Source organism: Cardiocondyla obscurior, linkage group LG06, assembly GCF_019399895.1.
Source record: "Cardiocondyla obscurior isolate alpha-2009 linkage group LG06, Cobs3.1, whole genome shotgun sequence".
In the NCBI taxonomy this organism is placed as follows: Eukaryota; Metazoa; Arthropoda; class Insecta; order Hymenoptera; family Formicidae; genus Cardiocondyla; species Cardiocondyla obscurior.
Window position 1 is genome coordinate 177,105 of NC_091869.1, and position 27,920 is coordinate 205,024.

Genomic DNA, 27,920 nt, shown 5'->3' on the forward strand with positions numbered 1-27,920 from the left:
TCTCTCAAATTTGTTAGGCTAATTGATTCGTTCTCTCTCTTTACGTTTCTCTTTTTTCCTTTTTTTTTTTTTCTCTTTTATTTCACGAGATATCGCATTGTAATCGTTGAAATATACATTTCATCAGCTGTAGTCTTGCAACTGACACGCGCAATCTCAGAAACGATGGTTATCCTACCTACAGCGATAATTATCGTATACCTAATGCAATAATTAACACGGCTCGATGCAAAAGAACGATGTGAAAAAAGTGACGAAACCCGTTCTCCAATTGATACGTCTAGTCTCTCTTTTGAGTGACACTCTCCTGAGATCTTTCTGGCAACATTCAAGGAGTCGAAGGTGAGCCCGGCGTCGACCCACCCACAGTAGTTCAAGGAGAGAGTGAACGAGAACGTAGGATAGGTAAGAGTAGCCGACAAAAGATAGAAAAGTGGGGAACCGTGAGCGAAGAAAAGCTGAAGTTCAGTGCACCATCGCGTAGTAGGAATCGGCGCTACCAGAGGAAAAAGGCTTCGAGATGCCGATTGGCAAAGTTGACATTTATGCGCGACCCCCCGCAGCCTTCCTATACGAGATAATGAAAATTCTCACGTCGCTAGATCTTGCTTTTTCACAAATGTGACTCGTACCTTGCGATCGATATTAAATTCGAGCGCCACGATATTCGCGATACCCGATCGGAATGTCTCGTTTAATCTCGTGAAGTTTGAATCAATGCGCGTAAAAAATTGAAAAATTGAAATTAATGTCGTTCCTCTTTTTTTTTTTTTTAAAATTCACGAAGTTAATAATAGCAAGTGTCGACGCACGGACAACGCGAACTGCTTTCCGCGGTGACCTAGAAGAAGCGGCGTATGTGTATCCGAGCAGCCGCGATAACTTTTAACTGGACAACTACTTTTACTTCGGCAACCGGTCGGCCGGATGAGGTCGATCGCCAGGATAAGGAGGATACGTTCGGGCTCACCTAGGATAACTCGACGACGATACGCGTAGGAAGAGGGAGGAGCGGAATGGAGAGGCCGGTACGCACCGCACGCACATCGCGAACATTACGAAAACTGGTTTCCTGCACGATTCCCCATTTATTTATTACACGTACGGTGGGTGAACGTGTGCCCCCGTCGGCATCCCGACGCGTGCATCTCACCAAGGACTCGACTCGAGCGCGCATTTAGAAATGCCATTGGCTCCTCCCGTGTCGCAACGCCGAGAAAAACCTGACCGAAATGTACATATACTTGAACGTACTATTGTATTTAAAAAAAAAAACTTTTTTTGTTTTAATATAAATCGACGCGTGGCGTTAAAATTTACGTAGTATATCATGTAAGTTGTACGTGTCCGATTAATATAGAGTCGTATTATTACTTCGTCTAACGGTTCATTTCTTTCCTACCTTGCGTAATGAAAGTACGTGTTGGAATAACGTCGATTCCATGCAAATTTTAATCGTATATAACGGCGACGCTTTTTATAGCTCTCGTGTCATAATTACCGGCGTGATTAAATTCTCGACGTTGTATAAGCGTAATTCTGGTATCGCGAGTCGAACCGTTCGTCTAGGTGAGCAATTACAAAGGTGGCCGTGGTTTCCGTATTAGAATTGAGTTTCGCGACGTCGACACGTCAGCTTGAAAATACATCTCTGGCTCTTTTTATTCTCTGGCATTGAAAAGGATCCGTATTCATTCGCGGTTGTCGCCTCGCGCACGTTCGTAACCTGAATTTGGAATAAACGTCTTTCGCCTGCGTCTCGATGCAATACCTCGCGTGATCATACGAACATTGCGATGTTACTTCGCCAGTAACGACGCGGATAACCTTTGCTGCGTAAACCGCAAATTTATGGATCGTCGAGTAAATCGTAATCATCATCGTCCCGCGAGAAGCCTCGGAGGTGTTAAAATCACGCGACGATTCCACCGCTAGAAGAAAACAAACGCAATCCTGTCGCTCTCTTTTACGATAAGATCGGAAACTCGGTCGTACGTTACGTTTCAAGAAAATGCGGTTTTCGAAACCGTGGCAATGGGTTACGCTGAAAGGTCAAAAGCCTCTCGGCGGGCGGAAAACTCGACGTGCCTCGCTGGATATCGCTCTTCCGGGAGAATTCATCTCGCGATTACGTACTTAAAGGGATTAAATTATTAACGATTTCACAAAATCACGAGCGAGCAATTAATTTCCATGCCTCTGGGAGAGATCCCGCGGGCACGTACGCGTACGAACGTTACATCGAAAATTGTATCTCTCTCGTACGAAACTACTTTCCACCTCCCACGCGCGGGGCAAGTTTCGTTTTCAAGCGGAACTCTCTTTAGGCGTCGTAACGCCGTTTCCCTTAACGGAGCAATAGATTAAATTTACTTTGTGAAGACGTCGATGCTCTTCGATACCGCGCCGTAAAACGGTATTAAGTACGTCGTCAAGCGCGGCTTCCGATGAAAGTAACGCAGCGCGAGTGACACTTTCTCAGGTTTATGAGTGCAAGGCTTTATTTGCAGTCGCCTTCGGGACGTTGCAACGTTTTTCATGAGGATCGTAAAAAGGAGCTTCGTAAGAAAAAAAAAAAAACAAATTTTATTTTTACTTCTTTCGACGAACAGTGCTCAAAATCACGACCCGGACCTTGAATAACATCACGCTTGCATTAAAGAAATTGCCATTGTGATAATGGACATTTAAATACGAATCGCCTAATTTGAAGATTAAATGTTAATTCGCCTAATTCCCTTAGATGCTCGAAACAGCTTTATAAATCCAGCCTTTTAGATTTTGCTATGCAGCATTCCTGATGTGATTCTTTTTTCTTTTCTTTTTTTTTTACTCGAAGAAGAAGCTGCTAATCAGCGATACGCCGAGTTAAAAATGGTCACCACGTCGAACGAGCTGGTGGCGCAAAAATGAAGAAATAAATAATCGAGCCAGGCAAAAAATAGAATCCGTGCGTGCAACGATTAATTCTGCATTCCATCCCACGCTCAAACTCGTATCCAGCCCATCTTTCTGAATCCTACGTTTTCATTTTGCTTTCTACGATGCCACTTTGAAAATAATACCTACGGGTTTGAGGATTGCGTCACATTTACCGGCTTTGTTCTCGTTTAACCAAAGTAACGGGCTTCCGTAAAGAATAATTATTTCATAATTATAATTACGGCGCGTCGATCTTTTTCGTTTTCTCTAATGAACGGAACGTCGCTTCTTTCCTAATGTCCTCTACTGAGGTGGCAGCACGATCCGGAAGGTGAAAGTCTCACGTTGAAGAGGGAAGGAGTGGTGGTCCACATATAGAGGGGCGGAGAGGGCGCGCCTTGTCCAGACGTTCTCTGTCCTGACGACGACGACGATGTCGCCGAAGTTAATATTTCTACTGGGATCCCTGTGTCTACTCGCCGGTAAGTGCAATCTATTTCATTTACGATTTAACCATGCAAAAATTTCTCGCGGCGCGACTCTGACGTCTATTATAATCTGCGCCCTTTGCAAGCCGTAATAAAATCTAATTAAAAAAATTTTAATTTATGCGTCCCGAAACTGGAATACGTTAAATTGTAATTTAAGACAAAGTAAACTGCGCGATTGCCAAAATAAAAATATTGCATCCAAAATATTTTTTTTTCTGTTTTTTTTTTTTTTAATCGTGAGAAGTTAAATATTACGTAGATGTTGTCGGTCAACATCGAGATATTGCGATTGTAAATAAAGATAAGAGGGAATTATTGAAATCAACTTTGGCAACGTGCATTTCAATAAAAGCAGACGGCGAGAAATAAAAACCTACTTTGGAGAACCACTGTTGCTTTCCCCACCCCCGTTGCCCTGACATTTTCAAGACTTTCTACTTCTACTGGAGTTCACCGACCCCTCCTTCGATCCGCGATCCGCGATCGCGAAGCGCACGTTCGTGTCGTGAACCGATCGTGACATTTGCAACGATTAATCGAATTCACCTCAGCGTGCGAAATGTCACATACGACTCCACTTAAAAATCCACCATCGATCGCGTCGTAAAATCTTAATTTCTCTTTCACAATACCTTCATTATCATCTGCGCTATCTACAGTATATATTCTTGCTATTAAGTTCCGCGGTATATCATACAGAGACTGTCCAAGGACTTTCATAATTAAAAAAAAAAAAAAAATTATATTCCTGCTTGCAGAGACACAGGTCAGGGCGCAAGATGAGGAAGGCGGCGACGGGACCGACGCAAACGCCGAGGAACTTTGTCAGGACCGACCGGGCGACGAATACTTTCGCTTGAGCGTCGAAGGGGACTGTCGCGATGTCGTGAGGTAAGCCGCCGTATTATTTCATCGCGTACAGGATCGGATCGAAGCCACTCCGGTGGCGGCAAAGATCCCGGGCGGAATTAATATTATATAAACCATATTATTTCACGCGAAGAATAGTAAAAGTAAAATTCAGCCGGTTACCAAGAACTTGACGAGCACCGACGAGTTTTGTCTCCGCGCTTTATATGATTATGTCTTCTTATATAATGCATTTGATTTGCAGTAACCGCGGGTGAATGGAATCGCGCTAAGTGAATCGAGTTTTAAATAAATAAAAAAAAAAAAAGAGAGCTAGCTTGCTGACTCACTTCCGCCTGCACCTCGTCTTATATCACTGACTATACCGGTCGCCGGGAAGCAGACTTACTTGTCAGACTCAATCACTTATACACTTTCCCCGGATCGTGTCAGTTTTAATCTTACTAGTTGAACTATATTCGCTCACGTTTAATTATATATAAAGCTTGCTATAATTATTAATTCCCTGTTAAAGAATGTAAAAAGAAAGACGCTACGTTTTTAATTGTCTCGGTCAGCGCCACGGCAGAGAATGTAAGTTTCAAGGACGTCCGGTTTTGATAAAATGCATATTAAACATCGTGAAATGTAGACAATAAGTCATCGATTGATAAAAAAAAAAAAAAAAAAAAACGACGTCGATCGTTTAGTCATTGATTCAGGATGTGACTGATCAAGAATGCTTTGATCAAATTTTGCAGCGCTCAAGGTGATCTGGTAGATCAGCAGTATCGAGAGCCCAGTTTAACTTTTTCTTTGGCATTATATATATATATTTTTTTTTAAATAACACAAATAACTTTCCTTTACCGCATTCTTAATCCAATTCAGGATTCTTTCAATACAGCAATCACTACGCCTTCATTTATGCGACAACTTTCATTCACGCGAGCACGACCCTCGTGAATTAAATTTAAAGCCGGCGGATAGAACAATAGACGAAATAACGCACTTACGGCCACGTCGCTGACATTACGTTGCAACAATGGCTCATACAAATTTCTAATATGTCAGAGTATGTTCGTTGGTTGTAAAAAAAAAAAATGTGTTATTTCGTCTCTATTGTATTTTGTACCTAATTATTTCGCGCGAATGAAAGAGAGACTTGAAATTACTGCTCGCGTGCGAGGCTACCGCAGAGCGTGGAAAACGATTTTCGATATGAAAATGATCTTAGGTGCGACAAAGCGAGCGAGATCGGCGTGACCAGGCTGGCGACCGTGCGGTGCCCAACGGGTCTCGCGTTCGACATCGAGCGGCAGACCTGCGACTGGAAGACGAACGTGAAGAACTGCGATCAACTCGAGAGTAAGCGAACGTCATATCTTTTTCCCTAGTTAGACTCACGCAGGCACCCTTTGTTTTCTGTCCCGGCTCCGGTAGGTGTACAAGGTCCGGCCTGAAGCAAATCACGTGCCCCAGCGGCCTGGCCTTTGACTTGGACAAACAAACCTGTGACTGGAAGGGCAAAGTCACCAACTGTGACAAGCTCGAGAGTAAGTCGGAGAATCGGCGATGGCGGCCGTCAATCTCGCCGGTTAAATCGCCGATTCCCTCGTAGGCTCGCAACGTAGCACGCACCCCCGTTCGTATCATTAGAATTAAACGCATGACCGTCTTCGGACGCACCTTACGCATTCTCATGCTTCCAGCGACCACCAACGTCTCTGAACGCTTATCAAAACGTGCCGAACAAGGGAGACACCGCGGAAAGTAAAATTATCTCAAATTACTCGAACGCGCGCGATTGATCAGTTTTCGTTTCAATCCGGCCGCTTACCTGATTACTAACCAAAAGTCGCTTCTTTTGAACGCGATATGGAACATTACGCAATCGTTTTCGTTACGCAAACGACGCGGTTAAAAAAAAAAAGAGAAAAAAAAAAAGTCAATTATGCGAAACTTTCCAACGGTCGCGCGATGCCATTAAACAGGAAAGCGCGGCGTTAACGCGACGACGGGATTCGGCGCGAGATTGATCGCGAGGAGGGAAACAAGAGGAGGGATTTGTATTTTCAGAGATTAACGATCGAAAATCTCCGATACTTTCGAGAGACGTTTCTTGCCGGACCACTTTCGTCCTGAACCTTGAGGCGAGTCTCGACGAGGACTGGTTTCGATTTTCAGCGAAAGTGTCCGGGGGGGCCCGCCGGGGCCTCGTTCTATGCCGCATCATTTCGAACGGGACGAAAACGTTTCAGAGACGTTACGGTCGTGAAAACATCGCACAGCTCGTAAACGGCCTAACCCGGTTTCGAATACTCGAAGCTATCTCCCGTAATTTTTCTCAATGCAATTTCCACGACTCACCGCGCATATGACTAACAAAAACTGCACTTTCCAATGAAATTGGACGAAGAGACAAGTGTTCTCGATTCCGTTCCGGCTTGGCTAATAATAATCCCACCGTCCTCGTTTCGATAATTCAAGAGATAGTTGTTTTTATACGCGTATCAATTAACTCTCTATTTCTTTCTTCTCGCGGAAGGCAGTTTCAATTTTGATCAACCAAAGTTTAATGAGACACTTGACTTATGCGGTTTCGTCCAATTTCGATCTTTACTAAACTTGCATTCGGCGTAACGACGCTGTCATCAAATCATTAACACTGTTGCGTGCCGGTGTGCACACGGAAGACTACTGTACTTCCGCGTTACGACACTGGTCCCTTGTGAGCGACGATAACCGGTAACAAAATATTTATCTTGCGCGAACACATTTTTTAATGTGTATCGTTTAACGACCGAGAGGAATTTACTTTTGAGTGACAGTACTTAAAGTTAATTATCGAGTCTTGTGTTAAGAAAAGGGTTGCCGCCGTAAGAAATCACAAGAAAAAAAAAAAAAAGTATCCGCGTAGAAACTTGCTTAAAATCGTATGTTGCAAACCGCGCATTGATAATCTTTCTACTTTGAAAGATAATTACATCTTTTGTGTTTCACAATGAAAGTCTTTGTATAAACAAATTAATTTTAATATTGCAAACAGGTATTAGATATAAAAAAAATAATTAATTGACTAATCAATGTGCATTAGCAAAATATACAACCCGTATATATTTCAATCGTATGTTACCGCCGCCGATGTAAATTTCAAATGTCACGATCTTTCCGCAATTCGAATACGAGTTAACATTGGCACGCAATAATTTTCTAACATTTAGCGATTTCCCTTCTCTCTCTAATTCGCTCCAGGTACGCGGTTGCACATAATCGTTCACCGATCTTTCTCTTTACATCCAGATCGGTTTCGCTTCGGCGATCTGGCCTCCTTACAGGAGTAGCTCCTCGCTACTCGGCCAGCCGTCTGACTGGCTCCACTTTTACTACTCGAGTCTCGAAAATACGCGTGTAATCAATCCGATCGTTAATTTCAATCGAGCAAGAGAGAAAGATAAAGAAAGAGACTTCTCTTTCCCTTATAACTCTCGTTTCACGATCATTAAAAAATTAAAAAAAAAAAATAAAAAATGCAACGAGACCTATCTTCACATTTATTTCCGTAATTTTAATCTGTCGCAGCTAGCGATTAGCGAACAGGATGTTCCGTATCATCTTTTTAAGAAAATGTTAGTCAAACTAAAAGACAGGAACAGAAATAATCAACTTCCAAGCGACAAAAGGTCATGGAAAATTCTAACAAATTAAATTTTTATTGTTAAGTAAATAACAAAAAAAAGAAAAAAAAAAACTTTGTTAAATTGACGTTTGTAAATTGAATCTGGAAATTGCCACGTTACCAAACATGCCAAATTCCTCATGCTCACGTTGCTTTATATTTTATTTTGTTTGCAATATATTCTCGCTCCTCTATTAGTTTTGCTCGCACTATCATATTTTTCAAAGCTCATTTTTATCTCGTTCCTTCTTTCTCTCTGCCTTTCTCACGATTTCATACATGTACACGAATAACGGCTTGCGTGCATCGTTGCCAGTCAACGAGGTAGACATACGCAGAGTCAAAGTTTATCTTTGACGGCAGAGCCGCCGACGAGCGAAAGACAAATAGTCCCTTCCTGCGAAAACCGGTAAAGTTGGTTGCAGGACGAGCCAATACACATTTATCCTATCGTGGACAACGAAAGCTTTGAAAAGCGTTGACTAACCGGCAAAATGTGCACTTCGTATTGAACGACAAATACAAGAGAAGATTGGAGAACGAAAATAAAAAGACGACAAACGAGACGAGACACTATCTCAACGAAGACTAAAAACAAAACAAAAAATTCGGAGGGCAGTGGCGTAGGAACGAGCGCGTCTGTTAAGACGGTTTCTTCTCCGAAAGAATTAATAGCAGAGCTCGAACTCCTTAAGCTACATGTATATACTCCGCCACCACGCGTTAGAAGGCGCACAGAGATTTAATGTCATTTGTCTGCTAAAGTAACGAAGTAGATTACGGAGATTGGATGGCACGAATTAATTCAGCACGACCCTCCCCAGCTTAAGCGTTTATGTCCAGTCTACATAAAATGACACGGTTCCTACGCTGCTGTGTGTAAATAAAACGGGAATAGTGGCGTTCGGGCCTTTTTTTTTTTTTTTTTTTTTTTTTTTTTTTTACATTACAGCTGTTCACGTGAATTATTTAAAGCACCAACAGCCGTTAGAGTTTTATATAGTTTTCATATAGATAGCCATAAAGTGCCTGTTGCAAAATAAATTTCCTTAATCATACCGATCTGGTTCTTCGTATAAATTATAGAGCGTGATAACAATCTCAATATTTTATAAATTATCTCAAAACACCTTGTACCTCAATTTCATTTTATTTCGATATTATTTATGACAACGAGTTAATTTGTAATTCTTAATGAAGAAATTAGCGCTTTGATTAAAGTCTAGAACGGCAATCGGTTCTCTAACGATCGATTCATAAAGTATGTTAGAAATTATGCTGTATTGGGCATTCTGTGGTTATGCTATTAATAATTTGTTGGATATAAGTATATTTAATATATCTCGGATGATAATAAATTCGCAAATAGACGGTTTATTGGAGTTTGCATTTTACAGAGCCCCGTAAGGTCTTGCCTATCCTAAAAACCGACGAACCCGTTTGCCCGGAAGGGAAACTGTCGTGTGGTAACGGAGAATGCGTCGACAAGGAACTGTTCTGTAATGGCAAACCCGACTGCAAGGACGAGTCCGACGAGAACGCCTGCAGTAAGTGTTGCAACGCGCTATGTTCGCCTACTGCGGTCGTATGATGTTATACGTAACACGAGCCGATCCCAGATATGAATTGTAATTATATGTTACGCAATAGAATCAAGTAATTATTAAGATACCGATTGTGAGTAATATATAAACTGATAATGTCTATATTAAATTCAATATCAGGATGGCTCAACGCGTACAACGGCAAATTAAAATTTTTCTTTAAGTAAAAAAATTTTAATATTTTATGGATATTAATTTTTGGATAATAATATTTAATATTTTAATTATCGATACTATATTAAAAAAAAAAATTCTACTTTGCAGCCGTCGAGACCGATCCTAATCGCGCCCCGGATTGCGATCCCACCCAATGCGTCCTACCGGATTGCTATTGTTCGGCCGATGGTACCCGCATACCCGGCAACATCGATCCCCAGCAAGTACCGCAGATGATCACGATTACTTTCAACGGCGCGGTGAACGTGGACAATATCGATCTCTACGAAGAGATTTTCAACGGGCAACGGCAGAATCCGAACGGCTGTCAAATCCGCGGCACGTTCTTCGTTTCTCACAAATATACTAATTACTCGGCGGTGCAAGATCTTCACCGACGCGGCCACGAGATCTCGGTGTTTTCGTTAACGCACAAAGAGGACCCGCAATATTGGAGCCAGGGCTCGTACGACGACTGGCTCGCGGAGATGGCCGGTGCCAGATTGATCATCGAGCGTTTCGCTAACATCACCGACGGTTCTATTATCGGCGTAAGGGCGCCCTACCTCAGAGTCGGCGGTAACAAGCAGTTCGAGATGATGGCCGACCAGTTCTTCGTATACGACGCCTCTATTACCGCGTCTTTGGGCCGCGTGCCGATTTGGCCGTACACGTTGTACTTTAGAATGCCTCATAAATGTAACGGAAACGGTGGCAACTGCCCGTCGCGGTCGCATCCCGTTTGGGAGATGGTAATGAACGAGTTAGACCGCAGGGACGATCCTACTTTCGACGAGTCTCTGCCGGGTTGCCACATGGTCGATTCTTGCTCAAATATTCAAACCGGCGAACAATTCGCTCGTCTACTCAGACACAATTTCAACAGGCATTTCAATAGCAACCGTGCGCCGCTCGGTCTACACTTCCACGCGTCTTGGTTGAAAAGCAAGAAGGAATATAAAGACGAGCTGATCAAGTTTATTGAAGAAATGATTGCCAGAAGCGACGTGTACTTCGTTACTATGGTTCAGGTAAAAAGTCGAGCTAGCGCTTTTAAATAATCGTTTAATACCCTCGTCGCGTTAAAAATCATTGGTTTAATATCTCGCTGCCTTTCCAGGTAATTAAATGGATGCAACAACCGACTGAGCTCTCCGCGCTCAGAGATTTCCAAGACTGGAAGGAAACTTGCGACGAAAAAGGTTTACCCTACTGCTCGCTGCCCAACGCCTGCCCTTTGACAACCAGAGAGCTACCCGGCGAGACCCTGCGTCTCTTTACTTGTATGGAATGCCCTAACAATTATCCGTGGCTGCTCGACCCCACCGGCGACGGTTTCTCCGCGAGAAAGTGATTCGTCGACTGCGATACGAGCGACGCGTCAACCGGCCGCGCGATCCAGTTATCAAAGATAGATCGTTTTTTCGGCAAGTCCGGAAAATCACGTCGGATAAAATCGTGGTGATCGACCCACGGCGTACGAGAGCGCGCAGCTTTGAGAAATACGGAGAAAGCAATCGGGCGACGGGCGAGGGATTTCGGATGAGATCTCGGAATCGTCTTATCACAATTAGAAAGCGTCATCTCAGCCGCTTAAAGATCGAGCCGTACCGCTAATATTAAAGTGAAGCGAAGCGCTTCTGCTTTCGCAAGGGAAAACGCACCTAGCCTGGTTTCTCTTCCGCGACTCGGCTTATAACTATACTATTATTATTATTTATGTAAATTAGAATCGGTAAAACGCACATCACCACGTGCTACCGCGAAGATGATTGCGTATCGATTTCTCGTAGGAAATGCCATCGTCGACGATACTCGTGGGGAAAGAACTTTTTCTTTTTTTTATTTTTTTTTTTTTGTCGCTTGTGCGACGAGAGCGGTGAGCTACATCTTGAGATGCGACTCTCGAAAATCAATGCTCGACGAGAACGAAATAATCCCGGAAACATCCTACTTGTACATATTATCGGATCCTTGCCCTATCCTAAATTTCGTTCTTGTTCTTTTTTTATTTTCAAGATATAATGTAATAGAGCCTTGCGATCGATAAAACGAAAGACAAAATAGAAATATATTATTCCGTGCCTCTTTAATCATGTATTCTTTAGAATTTAAGCAACGCGCGACGTTTTAAGTACTTAATTCGTAGTATAATATATTTTTAATATGTTCAAATAAAATCTGTACAAAAATAGCTCACGAAGTGTATTATTGTTGTTTTATATTAGCTCTCCCAATCGATGTATAATATAATATTAATTAAGAACAAGATCCAGAGAATTTATTGTTAGTAAAATTATAAAAAATCATGCGACTCACCGGTCGATGCGCAGCAGCGGAGTTGAAGATGCAGCAGGTGGCTGTAACAAAAAAATAAAACATATTATAAAAACGCTGAAAATTTTTGGTTTGAAAGAAGAATATTAAGCAAAAGAAAAATTAAACCTCACCTAAAAGTTGCTCCGCCGATGCATGTTGCCTTCCTTGGGCCTCCTCCTCCTCTCAGCTGGGACGTGACGAGTCATCCTTCCGCGGAATGGAACTCGCGAGATCCGCCCGGTAAAAAAAATAATTTTTAGCATAAAAAGTGTTGCTTTAATTTATTTTATAATACGTAATATTTAAATTAAAGAGCAGTAATTAATTTTCTAAAAGTAAAATATTGTATCTCTTGTTTCTTTTTTTTTTTGCAGTTAAATTACTCGCGGCGCGAAACCGCGCTGTGCTAAGACGAATTGCTATCGCTCGCGAGGAGAAGTCTAAAGTTTGTTACGGTAAAATATTATCTTTATTTTAAATACGAAAATAATAAGTTAACAAAAAAGATATTTGATCCAGATAAAATGTCAAATATTGCAGATGTAGTCGGCTGCTTTGCCGACCCGCCGCCGCATTTATCGATAAAACGCCCGCCCGAGCATCCTAATTTTATCCAAACCAAATTCTATCTCTATTCACGCGCGGAACGACATGAACCGAAACTCCTGGAATACGGGGACAACTTAAAATCCATCGAGCATTCCCACTTTAACGTCAGCAAACCTCTCAAAGTATTGATACATGGCTTCAAAGGCAGCGGAAGCGATGCCGGCACGATGCTTGCCATTAATTTACTTCTCGATATAGTAATTTCCAGCAATTTATTACTCTTACAATTTAATCAAAATTATTTTATTTTTATTTAAAAAAAAATGTCAAGCCGCCACTTTTCAAAATCTTCAAAACTTTATTTAATCCCGCGCGCAGGAAGACGCAAACATAATTATTTTGGACTGGACGAAAGGAGCGGGCACTACTTATGGTGCCGCAGTGGCAAACAGTGAGCTCGTCGGTCGACAGTTGGCCCTAATACTTTTGGACGCGGTCAACTTGGGAATCAATCCTACCGACATCCACGCGATCGGTTTCAGTCTCGGCGCGCACGTGGCCGGCTGCGCCTCGGAAGTATTGAAGACCAAGAATCTACTGTTGGGCCGCATTACGGGCCTCGACCCGGCGTCGCCCTTCTTCAGGCATCATCTGTTCAGGGAGAAATCGAGAAAACTGGACGCCACCGACGCCCGCCTCGTCGACGTCATTCACACCGACGGTTCTCCGGATTTCATGGACGGCTTTGGATTACTTAAACCGATCGGGCACATCGACTTTTTTCCTAACGGTGGCAGAGAGCAACCTGGTTGCACGGATATCAAGAACTCGGTGGTGGTCAGTCGCAAAGGTGAATTAAAAATGATCCGAGCGCGTTAAATATAAATAAAATAATGCAACTAAATTATGCGCGCTGTGTCGTTTCGTTACATTTGACGAAAGTTTTTTTTATATTTTAATTTTTAAATAATAAAATATAAATAATATTATTTAATTACAAAGCACATTTGTTCTTATTGATTAAGAAATAAGTTATCCCTTTTTTTTTTTCGTTCGCATTTAGAAAATGTACTGGATAAAAATATAGCATGCAGTCATATTAGAGCTTTGCTGCTCTACATAGAGAGCATCCGCTCGCAAAATGAGAAATGCAAATTTACCGCATGGCCTTGTCCTAAAGGCGGGATATCTTATGCGAAAGGAATATGCTTCCCTATGGAGTCAACAAATTGGAATCAAGAGATGGGTTACGCGGCTAATCGCGGAGCTCTGGGGATCTATTACCTGGCGACCAGAGCTGAACCACCGTTTTGCGGTATCAAAACACAAAAATAATTATACCTTTATTGAAGTAAATGTATTAAATATTGCTAGGAGAACATTACTGCCATCAACTCATTAATTAAACTTGAAAGGTATACTATTATAAAATTTAAAAAACCTTGCGATTATAGGTCAACCAGTGAGAGCATCATTAACGACGTCTGGTGACATACTAAAAACATCCGGTACATTGTTTCTCAAAATCTTCCTCGACAATTCTACTACGCTCTTTAGAATCGCATGCACGTAAGTAAAAAAATTGCTTGTGCGAAAATAACGTTAAGTATTCAATCGTGATCTCCGTCACATAGTAATATACATATCATGAGCTTTAAATATTTAGAAAATTTAATTTGCATTTAAGCAAAGTGAATCACCCATTTAATATTCCGTATTTTCAAGCTTGCCCAAACCGACAAACGAACAAATGGTGTTTTATGACATCGCGGCGTTAGACTTCAACGCGCTGACAGAAAATATTACATCGATCGACGATGTTATCTCGTATCACCGCTCTACTAAAAATACTGAAGAAGACGCGGATCCGGATGCGGACGTAATATTATTTAATAAACTGGCGATTGAAGATCGTAAGGGCAACAGGTAAAAATTCTAGTTATTATATTTAATTATTAAAAAAAAGAATTAATTTTCTATCGCGTCTTATAAGTTATATATTCGTTTCAAAGCGGAATACGATATGTGCTTATAGTAACAATTGATTAATTTTTTGTTTATTAATAGGTGGGAATATTGTACAACCAACACCGCAATAAATTCGCACGAGATGCACATAGAGTTTAAAAATGAAAGCTGCACGTATTTGTAATATACATATATCTCTGTCAATTTTATATTATCAAATAAAAGCGGTCCACGTGCAATTAAAATAAATCTCGACTTTTCTTTCCCTACAATTATTTTCTTACTTTAAATGTATGAGTTACGCAACACATTTTGCAAGTTATTTAATGAGATTGGAATAAAGTTGACTTCGTCACTCACCTGATACGATGGGCAGCAACACAGGAATATTCCGCTGTTGTCCGATGACCTTTCCTTGTTTTGGCTCTCCGGCTTCGTTATCTCTCACGGCACTTGTTCTTGCAGCGAAGAACAGCCGCACGCGACTCCTCTGCACAGAATTTCCGCTGTTGTCCGATGACCTTCTCCTTGTTTTGGCTCTCCCTCGTTGTCTCTCACGGCACTTGTTCTTGAAGCGAGGAATAGCCGCGCCCGATTCCTCTGCACAGAATTTCCGCACTCTGATGAGGTTGAACAACGTCGATCTGTAAAATACAATTAAATAAATTCTAATTAATCCGCTGTTCAATGTACTGCGTTTCGAAAGATAATTATTACGAGCATGTAGATAATTTAATTTAATTTTTTTTCTATGTTAAATTAATTACAGTATTTAATAAGAGAGTAAGTCGTCACCTTGGAGTTGACGCGACGTCGCTCGATGCCTCCTGAGTCTTTTCCTTTCCTTCCTTTGGTCCTCCTTCGATCCTCCAGGTTTCGGTCCTTCAGGCTTCGATCCTCCAGGCTTCGATCCTCCAGGCTTCCTCTTCATCGTCGTTCCTCCGCGGAATGTGCGTATCTGAATCAAGGTCGATCGAACAATCACAACGCTCTTCAACTCTCTCGACGCATTTTGCTGCTGGAAAAGGCAATGCGAAAGGTGATTATTCCCCGGATCACGACTCGCATACGTGCACGACGCGGCTTCGGGAACGAATGTACGAGCGCAATCAAAATGGCGTCAGGGTACGCGAAGACAACTTCACTCGACTATCGCTCGACGCCAGAAACCGTAGCTCTGACGTCATGAATTGCGAACGTACCCTTCGCTTCCCCACTCGCGCCGCGAGCTCATTAAACGAATCCCGGCCGAGAATCACGATAACTGACCGAAAAATATTCACCGCGAGCAAATTTCGTCCGGGAATATAATCGTCGCTTGGCCGAGCGTTTCCCTCGCACCGAATAAATCTTCTAGAACGTACATACTTTATCACTTACTTCCGGCAACTCGCCTACACGTTACTCCAATAAAACCGAAAAAGTACACACGAACTTTGGCTACTTGAATATGCTCGCGTTACTATTAACTCGTCGAAAAATCTAATACGAAATCTGCACGCAGATACGAGCGCCGTTTCAAACCGTCGACGAGGTAAGCGAGCTCGCTCGACGAGCTCTAAAGCTTCGCTAAGTAAACTGCAGATATCTGAGTATATACCTGAGATGATATCTGCTTCAATACGCTTGATAATCGCGAGCCAATTGCGTCTGCAAGTCGATGAGATTGAGATAATTCACTTCCGAGTCGCGACAACGTTCGACGTCCTTCCGGGTCTACGTGCGGTCGAGTAATGAGGTAGAAGGGGACAGCTCGAGTGGCCGGCTACGACGGAGCCCGAAGCTCGGCGGGTCCGCTCGAAGTGGCGGCGGCCGGGGCCCTTGGCCGCTGCCTGGCTCGGCCGAGGCAGCAACACGTTACGCCATCTCGACCTTGGCTAAATAACCATACCATGCTCACTACTAATGCTACAATAACAAACAGCCGCAACACCTTAAAATATTTCCACAGCCTGTAAAATACATATACATATTATTTTGTCGCTTAGAATATTTTGCTTTTCAATCCTTGTTTCTGATTTTGATTGTTTTACATCTTAACTTACTTAACTTACATTAACATTACTCTTTAAATCTTTTTATAACTTTTGTTTTTTTTTTAAGAAAGAAAGAACATAAATCATATGCGAAATAATTATGTACAATAATTGTCGTCTTTCTTTCGACTTTTGGAATGTAATCTCTTTACGACTTTCCTTCTCTTTTTATAAATTAAACTTAATAATTTTTGCGTCATTGTATAAAAATGTAGAGTTGAATATTTGATCTATGATATCGTACAGCACGTGTATCTTATTTATTTTAATTTTTAAAAACGTTTTTACGTACGATGAGAGAATTAATACTAGTAATTTGTTGTAAAATCTCGCTTTTTTCATGCATATTAATATAAAATTACACACGTATAATTCATGTTCGAGTTTAATTAAAAATATTCGAATTGGAGCACACAGATGGCACTGATATGATGATTTTCTCCGTTTTCCTCTTTCTCTCTCTGAGAGTGCTCGGGCATGCTTCGTTCATAACCTTAAAAATAGCCGTAGTAACAAACAGACACGGTACCTCCGGCATTAATAAGATGAACAAGCGTGTCTGCATGGAAAAAGCGAGAAGCAGACACATATTATAACGTAGCGATTCTTTAGGTGCCTTATGACAATGAGCCATATCGTGATCGTGCGTGCCTTTAAGCTGGACGACGAGACCAGCTGCTCGAAATTAACTAGAGATTGCGTCATGTCTTCCCTCGGTGCCACATTTTGCGGGATGCTGTTCAAGGAAATCACATTCCAGCTCATCATCTTGCTGGCCGCGATAATGTTCATTTTCTTCGGCATGCCTCTGACCATCTGCTTGTCGGTGGTACCTGTGGTCATAGCGTTGACCTATGCCGGCACGTATGTCAGTTTCGCTGCTAAGCTAACCGAGATCGACACAGAGGTGGCTAACATTCCTAGGTAACGTATCAAAAGCTTTAGTTTAACCACAACTTTAAGAAGATTATTTAATAATTTAATTTTTTTTGTTCTTAGGCTTTATATGTCAAATGCTTTCTCATGCTACTGAGTCGCCGAAGCATTTGAACCTTACCTAATGACAGCATCCCAAGGAAGTTCATTATACAATAATGACGGAAGAACAGTTTTATCAAGCCAACGTCGATGTGTCGTTACAGGCTAAGAAGATTGTAGGAACTGTTGGCTTATGTAAAAGTTACCGGTTTGACAGGAGCGCTTGGATAAAGAGGCTGTGCGTGCATGAAGGATACCGAAGGAAAGGTATAGCATCGTGTCTGCTCAATGTCGCTGTGCAATTCGCAATCGATGCTGGATACAGTTGCGCTAACATCGTCGCTTCCGAATATACCGAAGAGGGTAGAGAACTGTGCCTTAAAAAAGGATTTGAGCTTAAGCAAATGTATCACAAGTCCATCCTAGGATCATATATATCATAGAACTTTATAAAACATATATAAAAGTAGAAATATAAGGTATATTTTTCTCAAATATTTTTGTTCATGGCTATCTGATACGTATGAATTTCTTTACCTTCCCAATGCTGATTCTTCACTGTTGACAGAAACCTAAAAGTTATTTAATCTTGCAATTAATTTCACACAGTAAACCGGAGGTGAAAATATATTACGATACTTTTTTTTTACTACTCACTTTTCTCGTATTTCTTGCAGCAGTGCTTTTTCTTTTTCCGATATTCCGTTTTGCGTTACATCTAAATTCATCTGCAACTGCTTCGTGCTTTGTATGCCAACTAAATTAGTGTCTACATCCAAGTACTGCATGGAATGCCATATCGCCAATTTGCCGAGTTCCACATCATGTTCCTATAATTTATAACGTTATTTTTTTTTAATGGACAATAAAATATGAATATCCCATTACTCGTATCACAATTGAACAATAATACGCTTTTTAAATAAACGACCGTATTGTTAACGAACCTTACAACATTGTGCGGCATTTGCACATTGTTTCTTTGTCTCGTCGGCAGCTGGGTGCCAGTTCGGTGGACCGTTATTCGTTAAAAGACCCATACACGGTGTGGCAGCATTAATTACACCGATCTTGTGCTTCTGAAAATCGATAATTAAATCGTTAAATTAAAAATCTGGCATTAGACGATACAAAAGAAAATTACTCACTTTAAAGAATGGAATATATTCCAGTAAAGCATCGTCTATGAGAGTCAGTCTTGAGTAACTTAAAATGCAGGCTATATTTATATTACTCTTTTCAATGCATTCTTTCAACACAGATACCGGATATCCGGTTAAACCTATATATTTCGCTTTGCCCTCAGCTACATACTTCGACAGTTCTGGCAAGGTTTGCGTGATTATTACGTCTAACGAAGGTGCAAATTCAATATCATGGACCTGTAAATTTTATCACAAGCAATCAATTACTTCACCAGACTTTTACTTGTATAAAATAATTTGTAAAATGACAATCAAATAAAATATATATTTCACCTGAATAACGTCTATGTAATCTACTCCCAATAATTCCAAGCTCTTCTTAAAACTCTTCCGAGTTTTCTCGACGGTGAAATCAAACATGTTGTCGTAATCCAGCTCGTATCTTCCCACTTTTGTCGCGATGTAGTAAGCTTCCCGCGGAATGCCTTTTAACGCCTACGTAAAATACGTAAAATATTAATTCGGATGCGAAAGAGAAACTGATCTTTTTCATTATTCTTATCTTACCTTACCCACTACTGTCTCGGATCGACCTTGGCCGTACCATGGTCCGGTATCGATATAATTGACGCCCCGCTTTATTGCCTGGCGTATGGCTTCGATAGCGTCCGCCTCGTCGTACGTGCTACGGTAATATAATTATGAAATATCGTGCCGTTAAATGCGTAAACGCTCGCGCGAGTAATAAAGATAAAAAATAATAAATATTACCCGTAATGACAACCGAGCGGGCCGCAACCAAAAGACAATTTGCTGACGAGCATCCCGGTCTTCCCGAGCTCTTTGTACTCCATAGCTTTTACAGCTTCGGGATCGTGAAAGCCCTCAACGTAGGTGGGAGGAAACATTTTTGATCTGAGGGAAGAAAATGAATAAAATTAATGTACAGACGAAATTATTTGAGGATAAGTTCGGCCGGTTGTCCGAACCCGACTGTTGTATCTTATACTGTGGTATTACTCACAATCAGCCTCGGGCATCTTCGATGTCCGGCTCCCATCATGATTTTTTTCGGCAAGTTTCGGCGATCACCATTACGTGTCCATACGGTGATGACATCTGCAACTCGTCCGTTTTCTTCGTCGCGGCCGGGACTCTCATTTCTTTTCGAGCAAGTGATCTTGAAGGAGCTCGAGGGATATAAAGTGCGCGGGGAACATTACGTATCACGGCTCGTCTCGTTCGTCGCGCTTCTTAGTTTTAATCGTGAAAAAATCGCCGCGATAATCCACCGTAATTTTTTCGGTCGTTCGTCTCTCGAGTGAATGTTAATGATCAGTGATAGAGATTATAAAAAAAACAGAGCAGTGTAATATAGTGCCAAGTGTGTTTGAGTGCTACAAGACGTCAGGATATACCAGAATGCTGCCACAAAGGACAGGAAAGACAGGAAGGACAGGAAGGAAGGACAGACGGATGGAAAAGAACCTATCCCAACCTACCGAAAGCAGCAAAAGTAAGTGAGAAAACGACATGCCATCAATCGTAGATCACACTTGTATTTGTCATATTATAATTAATTGATGTCTTCATAAATATAACATAATGATGTGCGCGTAGGACGCACATGATTTCTTCTATCTTTAAACAAAAATTATAGATTACCTATTATAACTATATTTTGAACAGCTAGGTTTTGGTAAAATAAGTAGTAATATTTTTTTTCCAATCATTTGTTTTATGACCATGCTCGTTATTTTGGTCGACTTGAATATGTTTGTTTATTATACCAGCGATCGACGGTGGGATATCTCTCACTGCTATCGACTTTAGATAAATGTTCGTGATTATCATTGAGGTTTTAGCTTTAGCTGAAGCAGCACTCTGTAATAATGTTTATAATTCTAAAATGACCAGAACGATGCTTTATCGATGGTTGAAAAATTAGGAAAAGTTAGCTGAATAATTTCTTAGATTATTACTGCCACTTAAATTGCCACCTGAACAAAGTTTTAAACGCTATGATATAAAAATTATATTAATTAAATTTATACGAGTAAAAGATTATTATTTGTATTAAAAAAAAATTAAAAAAGACGTACTGACATGCGAAAAATAATACAATTTTTAATATAGTTGTAAGATTTCATTATTTATACATGCCAATAATAATAAAAATTAATAAAAAAATAATTCGATAAAAGAAATAAGCAAAAAGAATTTTATAATCACACAAGATGCTAAGAGTAAAATTCATAATTTAATCTTTTACGTTTAAGATGGCCTTGAGTTGAATGTTAAGTAATTTTGTTTTAAAATTCCATTCAGTTAATGCATGAATCTTAAGAAGACACTTGAAAGATTAGAAATACAAGAATGCGAATGTCGCAAATCAGAATTGTATAATTTATACGCAAATTAAGTACTTGAAAATATTTCTATAATATTTTAATAAAATCACTATTTTTAACACACATGAGTCTAACAGCGGTAATCAACTTGACTAAGTATTTACTCAAGATTCTGTATACGTCATCAACCGGATTTTTGCTTATACATAAAAATGTGTATAACTAACCTTGTGTTAAATTCCACTTTCGACATCATGATCAACAGTTGCCCATAATTTTCCGAAGAGATTGGATTTGTGGTTATTGAAGCGTAGTCAATTTAGTATCGCTATATGTTGTGTTCATAGAAATGGTTGTTATAATAAATCTATTCCGAGACATCTCAAGGAATATTAGTTGCCTTGTAGTTGTACATACATATTATGTTTCAACATCGTTTTCATTCATTCAATCATAGTTTAAGGATTTGAATATTAAATTTGGAATGTGATTAGCTATTGAGGAAAAAGTCGAAGCAAACGTTTACGTTTATTATACTTTGTAAGTGAATCGGGGATAATTTGAGAAAACAAATGTAAAATATTACTTTAGTGTATCATGCAACTTACATGTTCTCTGACATTAGAATTTAACATGTAATAATTAAAAATTAATTAAAATCAAAAAATAATTTAATAAAACCTTTTTTGACGAACACGAGTGGTTTGTTAAGTCAAAGGTTAGATGTCAATTAGTTAGCTTTAGTTAGCAAGTTTAACTTCACTATTATATGCTAATTAAGCAACATAATTAAACAACGAACTCTTTTCTTTTCAATTTTTTTTCAGAAAGTTAAAAGTTAAATTTATTTATAAAAAAAAAAAAAAAAAAAAAAAAAACTAAAAAAATTTAAATAAAAATAAGCCAGATAATTCTGTAAATACAAAATATATTTTGCTAACTAAGTTTTGTTACGGATGAGTTTTTATAAAAATCTTCGAATTGTCATGTCATATTACATGTCAGAATAATAAAGGTATTATTACAGTAGATAATCTTATATAATATACATACGTTCGCATAATTAAATAGACCGGATTGATTAAATGATTTTCTTAAATAATACAATGTAAAATGCACTACTTTACATTTATTTGCGTATGTATGCACGTCCACGCTTGTGAACAAAGTAATTTTTCTTTAGTCATTGTCATCATTAACATGCGGTAGTTAGCGTAATCTCTTGGTCTTTCCCTTAAACAATCATCTCCTTCCACCGTGCTAATACCCATATTTAATGTTAATCGAATGCTCCCCCTCCCATTACTGTCTTTTACTTATCTTTATACTCGCGCGAAGTTCCTACCTCAGTTAAGATGTGATTGTGGTGACGTTTACCAGCATTACTTGTCGCATTGTGAGGAAAGGAATAAGGAAATCGTTTTAATTTTTTTTTTTCCCGTCATTTTTGCATTTTGACGAGAAGCATTATTTCAAAGGCTGTCTAAGACAGCTGATTAATTTCTTGGAGCGTTGAAATGCTGCAATATTAATTGCAAGGAAATTGTAAGCTTTTATTCAATTTCTCAAGTGACGAAATTGATAAATTGAAATATATTTCCTGCCGTGTTCAGAAACATTAAGAGTGATGGCTCGAAGAAACAAAGATTATATTGAAGACCTGATAGGCATGCCGGACTTATCGGACGCTACTAACGACCATCAAAGCGAAATTCCGCAGTTTTTTGCGGGATCTAACGTCATAATAACGGGTGGTTCCGGTTTTCTCGGCGTTCTTTTAATAGAGAAGTTATTACGGTAAACAAAAAAATTGTTGTGGCATAGATGTGTTAATGTGTAAAAATAGTGGTAGTATAAAATTTTATAACATCATACATCTCAGTAATATCTGTTTCACGTAATTATTGAAAATTTTAATTCTATACAAAATATTGAAATATATATTGTTTTATTTTATTTATTTATTTTATTTTATTTTTTTGTAAATTAAATCTTTAAAAAATAATCTTTAAAAAAAGGTACAAAAAGCGCCGAGTATAGGCGCGCGAGAAGCACTGTCAAAAATTATTTCCTTTTTGTAGAAAACAATTTTTGACGGCGGTTCTTGCGCGCTTATACATGACGTGAAGGACTACCGTGCCTTTTGATAAAGAGATTAAATAGATATTTATTATTTTAAATAAATAATTGTCTGTAATATAAATTTTAATAAAACCTCTCTAGTTGCTGTCCGGATATAGGAAAGCTGTACATATTTATGAGAGCGAAGAAAGGAAAATCGCCTGAGCAGAGGATGAAAGAACATTTCGATAATTCCGTTAGTATATTATAATGTAATAAAATATTGTATAAGTATATGTACAACTAGGTTAAAATTGTTTTGCATTATTCTATTTTTTAAAAATAATTTTAATTAGGTTTACGATAGATTGAAAAAAGAACAGCCCAACTTTGAAGTAAAAATAAAAATGGTAGAAGCTGATTTAAGCAAGTTAGGCCTTGAGTTGTCGCAAGAAGATCAAGAACTTCTTTTAGACACAAATGTGATTTTTCATGCTGCTGCGACTGTACGATTTAATGAAGCGCTTCGACTTGCGGTGAATATAAATATAAGAGGCACAAAAGAGCTTCTTCTTCTCGCTAAAAGAATGCCGAACTTAAAGGTAGATAAAAGAATTATTTTAGTCGTGTTTTTATCTTTTACAATTTAAACATAAGAAGAGTCAAATTATTATTTTTAATTCTAAATCTTTTATAGTCATTTGTATATGTATCCACTGCATTTTCTTATTGTGTACATAACTTTATTGAAGAAAAAAGTTATTCCCCGCCTATCGAAACGGATAAGATTTTAACATTGCTCGATATATTGAACGATAAAGAATTGGATAAAATAACGCCAATGTAAGTGTTTTTCTTTTTTTTAATACAATTAATAGAATAAAAGTTAAGTATATATTTTTATAATTTAATTTTATTACATTCTATAAAGTAAAAAAAATTGATTTGAGTTTTAAATTTTGATATATAGATTGCTTGTCCGTATACATTTTATTTTTTATTATATACACACACACGTGCACGTACTTATCAGGATATACATACGTATTTATATGTTAAATAAATATAGATTAATAGATAAATGGCCAAATACATATGTATTCACCAAAGCGATCGCTGAAGATACTGTTCGACAGTATAGCGTCGGGATTCCAACTTGCATCGTACGACCGTCAATAATAACATCAACAGCTAAAGAACCAGTACGAGGATGGATTAATAATATATATGGAGCAGTAGGTGTAGTCTTGGGCAGTGCCCTGGGTTTATTGCGTACTTTGCACTGTGATCCTGACAGTGTGGCCGAGATAGTGCCCGCAGATTACGTCATTTCACATTTTATTGCTGCTAGTTGGGATACTGCCAAAAGAAGGTAAATACATACACGTACAGGTAGATATAAAAAATTATCATAACTGTAGTAAGATTTTTATTTTTGATTTTACTTCTTTTGGTTACTCTTTATTTCGACATAGTTGTACCTATATACAAAATTTCTTTTTACTAAATTTATTTATTTACGCAAGTATTATGGATAATAACTGAACATGTGAAGCAAAATGATTTATTTTAGCTTATACGATCTTTTTTTTTTTTTTTTTTTTGGTATTTAAATCGTTAATGTAATATTATTTCCGTATGTCACTTTATAATGATTGTTTGTAATACTACGTTTTTGCGAATAATAATATTGCACTGTCATGCTCTTCTCCCGCAAGGGATTTGCAATACGAAATGAGTATGAAGTATGAAAGAATCAAATAGTAACAAAAAAAAAAAAAAAGAAACTAATTATGATATAATTAACGGTACGAAGTAAAAATTATAGCGTATAACGAGAGCATCAAATTATGTTCATACAAAAAGAAAAAGGATTACAATGTAATACAATTTAAATGGATTATAAGACAAGTTATGTAATGCATTACATAATAATAATAATTTTTTTTTAATATGTGTTGCATAGAAAAATTGTAACATGTATTAAATTGAATTTAAAAAATTATATACAGTAAAAATCTTTCTATAAATTTACTTTATTTTAAGATTTTATTCGTGATAAAATTTTATTGATATTTTTCTAAGTCATAAAAAAATAATATCTACAAAACTTAAATATATTTGTAGTGTATATGCATATAACTTTACTTATTGTAATATATTTCGATTAGAAATACTCTATTGAGCATCAAGGACACGAATCCGGATGTTCCAGAAACTGAGAGATTACCGATTTACAATTACGTGTCGGTATGTCAAAATCCGATTACGTGGCGAAGATTTATGAAATTAAATAGAAACTACGGCCTGCAAATACCAAGCAAACATTGTGTGTGGTATTATATGTTTTCTTTAAACAAACATAAATTTGTGCATAATATTTCTGAAATATTTTTGCATTATATACCTGGTATTGTAGTTGACTTTATACTTATTCTCAGCGGTCGAAAACCCCAGTAAGTAATTTACTAGAGCCACCTAAAAGAATATAATAAACATTACGAAATCAACAAAATTTTAAAGAATTTACTGTAAGTGTATATTTTCAGGCTGCTAAATGCGTATAAAAAAATACACAAGTTCAGTTCTGTAATAGCATACTTCTCGACGCAATATTGGCGATTTAACAACGATGCTGTTGTAAATCTTTGGAATCGCGTAAGTTTAGCTGATCAACAAATTTTCAATTTTAATATAGATAACTTAGACTGGGAACCATATATGAAATATATGATACACGGATTACGAGCAAACTTAATAAATGATCCAATAAGTGAAAAATCTTTAAAAGAAGGGAAAAAAAAGTATAGAAAGTGAGTATTAATTTCTATATACGTATCGCTATTTTTTAATTTTATTAAATATACTTATAATAAATCTTATTCTTTTTTTTGCAGGTTGAAGATCGCACATTATACCGTGTTAACAGTTGCCTCGTTTTTATTAATATGGGGTCTTATAAGTTTAATACTTTGCATAGTATCGTTTTTTTAATTTTGTAGAACTTTATAGAAAAAGTTCTTTTTTTTTAGTTAATATAGGTATATTATAATTGTATTATAAGTAAATTATAATTAACAAAACGTACTTAATAATAAAATTAATATTTGCACTGATATTATCTTTTTTTTCTATATTATCTCACGCACAATCTATTCTTGTGGAAAAAAACCATTGTTTGCGTAAGCAAACTGTTTTTTTATTCGTGCATACATGACTAATCTTTAATTATATTCTGTAAAGATCGTATTTCCTTTGACGTCATATAAAATGTAAAATTTTTTCATATATATTTGTATATTAAATTTTATTCACATATATGAATGATACATAACAAATACCCATGATACATTAATTCTTAACAACTGATAGAAAATTACATTTGATCGTTCAGTAAGTTTTTGCGGTCGGAAACTGGGATATCCTAAAGATTTATCATAACTGGGTATTTTTAGCAAAGGTATTTTATCATCGTAGTTAGAAACTTAGATATTCTCGGTATTTGTCTTGGTCAAACTTCCGTTAAAAGTGTAAATAATTTGTTTTAATAATATTTAATATTTTTAGTTCTAGTTGATTTTATTCTAGTTGTCTATCAATTAGAACTAATAAAAAATCTAACATTAAGACTAATTACAAAAATTAATTTTTTTTTTATTAAACGTTCGTTAAAAATAAATAATTTGTTGTAATAATGTTTAATATTTTTAGTTGTTTAACAATTAAAACTAATAAAGCATTAATAAAACAATTTATTTAAATTAATTATTTAAAAAAATTAATTAAGTTTCTATAAAGCATAAAAATCAAGAAAACTTTTAATCATAATAACGATTGATCGATTATCAAATATTATAATAAATCCAAGTTATTAATTTTATTACTTAAAAAGATGTTTGGTAACGGTAGTTGTTTCCCCGCGATATTTTTTAATTCTTTCTGCGGAACGATACGCAAGTAAATCAAAAAAAATAATACAATAAAAACAACAGAAATCATGTGATTATTGATCATTATAACGTTCGACCTTGTTTTTGTAGACAATTAACGGAAACTAATAATAAACCGGTTTATCATGCAAATGTAAGGATATGCATTATTACATTTAAAACTAACAATAATTTTACATATTACATGTATTTATGTGCAATATGTGTATAAACATTTTTTACTTCTCGTTCCGCTACGTAACTTCAAATTAACAGCAGTAAATTCAAACTGGTTTAAAAACATGTAGCAAATATATTTAATTATTTTTATTTTTTAATTATACGTACAATTTGTAACATATATTTGATAGCATTAACACTCTGGCTGCCAATGTCTCGTCGGTGAACGCGACAATATTCTGTCCCATCTGCGCCAGTGTGTCACTGCTGACTTTTTTAAATATTAAAATAAATTAGACATTTGTATTCACCGATGTTATACTGGCGCGGTGAGCGTTACTCTGTTTTATCACTCCAGCGTATCACCGATAAACATATTTTTTCATTTTATTTTAATATTTAAAAAAGTCAGCTGGAGTGGAGGCAGAATATTGTTGTGTTCACCGGTGAGACATTGGCAGCCAAGGTGTTAAGAACCATTGTTACATAAGTACAAGAAATGTATGTTAAAACATTCGACATTGATAACATTCAACGTTAAAAATATTATTGACAGGATATTCTTAACGTAGTATGCATTATTTTTTGTAATATTATAGGAATATTCCACTATGTTATAATACTGTACCGCGTAATTTTTTTAAGTAAAAAAAAAAATATATATATTATTTAAATAAAATGCAAAGAAAAATGTTTTCAATAT

General features: G+C 37.7%; 4 protein-coding genes, 1 long non-coding RNA gene and 1 pseudogene across 7 annotated transcripts; 4 read left to right on the forward strand and 2 right to left on the reverse strand.

Annotated features, from left to right (window-relative positions):
* The first annotated feature begins 226 nt into the window (after positions 1-226).
* Positions 227-11,895, forward strand: Verm (LDLa and CE4_CDA_like_1 domain-containing protein vermiform). The gene is made up of 7 exons (XM_070657718.1): positions 227-342; positions 3,274-3,404; positions 4,172-4,304; positions 5,500-5,630; positions 9,339-9,488; positions 9,810-10,732; positions 10,822-11,895. Exons 1-7 carry the CDS (start codon positions 227-229, stop codon positions 11,053-11,055), a joined length of 1,818 nt encoding a protein of 605 aa, XP_070513819.1. The 3' UTR covers positions 11,056-11,895.
* A 342-nt stretch (positions 11,896-12,237) lies between these two features.
* LOC139103242 (pancreatic lipase-related protein 2-like) lies at positions 12,238-14,936 on the forward strand. Its single transcript, XM_070657719.1, has 8 exons — positions 12,238-12,260; positions 12,357-12,475; positions 12,561-12,826; positions 12,948-13,419; positions 13,633-13,884; positions 14,024-14,138; positions 14,295-14,495; positions 14,637-14,936. Exons 1-8 carry the CDS (start codon positions 12,238-12,240, stop codon positions 14,719-14,721), a joined length of 1,533 nt encoding a protein of 510 aa, XP_070513820.1. The 3' UTR covers positions 14,722-14,936.
* A 37-nt stretch (positions 14,937-14,973) lies between these two features.
* LOC139103388 (uncharacterized) lies at positions 14,974-17,029 on the reverse strand. Its single transcript, XR_011545878.1, has 3 exons — positions 16,138-17,029; positions 15,333-15,555; positions 14,974-15,181 (listed from the first exon to the last, which is right to left on the reverse strand). It is a non-coding gene; the product is annotated as an uncharacterized lncRNA (long non-coding RNA).
* Positions 17,030-17,049: 20 nt separating this feature from the next.
* LOC139103380 (N-acetyltransferase family 8 member 7-like) lies at positions 17,050-18,046 on the forward strand (annotated as a pseudogene).
* LOC139103373 (uncharacterized) lies at positions 18,033-19,664 on the reverse strand. Its single transcript, XM_070657960.1, has 7 exons — positions 19,468-19,664; positions 19,264-19,381; positions 19,030-19,191; positions 18,700-18,933; positions 18,499-18,630; positions 18,209-18,381; positions 18,033-18,123 (listed from the first exon to the last, which is right to left on the reverse strand). Exons 1-7 carry the CDS (start codon positions 19,602-19,604, stop codon positions 18,042-18,044), a joined length of 1,038 nt encoding a protein of 345 aa, XP_070514061.1. The 5' UTR covers positions 19,605-19,664; the 3' UTR covers positions 18,033-18,041.
* A 69-nt stretch (positions 19,665-19,733) lies between these two features.
* LOC139103369 (fatty acyl-CoA reductase wat) lies at positions 19,734-26,224 on the forward strand. Of its 3 annotated transcripts, XM_070657955.1 has the most exons (9): positions 22,311-22,592; positions 22,661-22,844; positions 23,271-23,364; positions 23,465-23,710; positions 23,806-23,951; positions 24,178-24,480; positions 25,280-25,564; positions 25,658-25,921; positions 26,006-26,224. In XM_070657955.1, the coding sequence occupies exons 2-9, from the start codon at positions 22,675-22,677 to the stop codon at positions 26,100-26,102; spliced, it is 1,605 nt and encodes a 534-aa protein (XP_070514056.1). In that variant the 5' UTR covers positions 22,311-22,592; positions 22,661-22,674; the 3' UTR covers positions 26,103-26,224. The 3 variants fall into 3 exon arrangements, with proteins under 3 accessions (XP_070514057.1, XP_070514056.1, XP_070514055.1); XM_070657956.1 differs by lacking the exons at positions 22,311-22,592; positions 22,661-22,844 and adding an exon at positions 19,734-20,212; XM_070657954.1 differs by having other exon boundaries at positions 22,311-22,844.
* Positions 26,225-27,920: the final 1,696 nt, after the last annotated feature.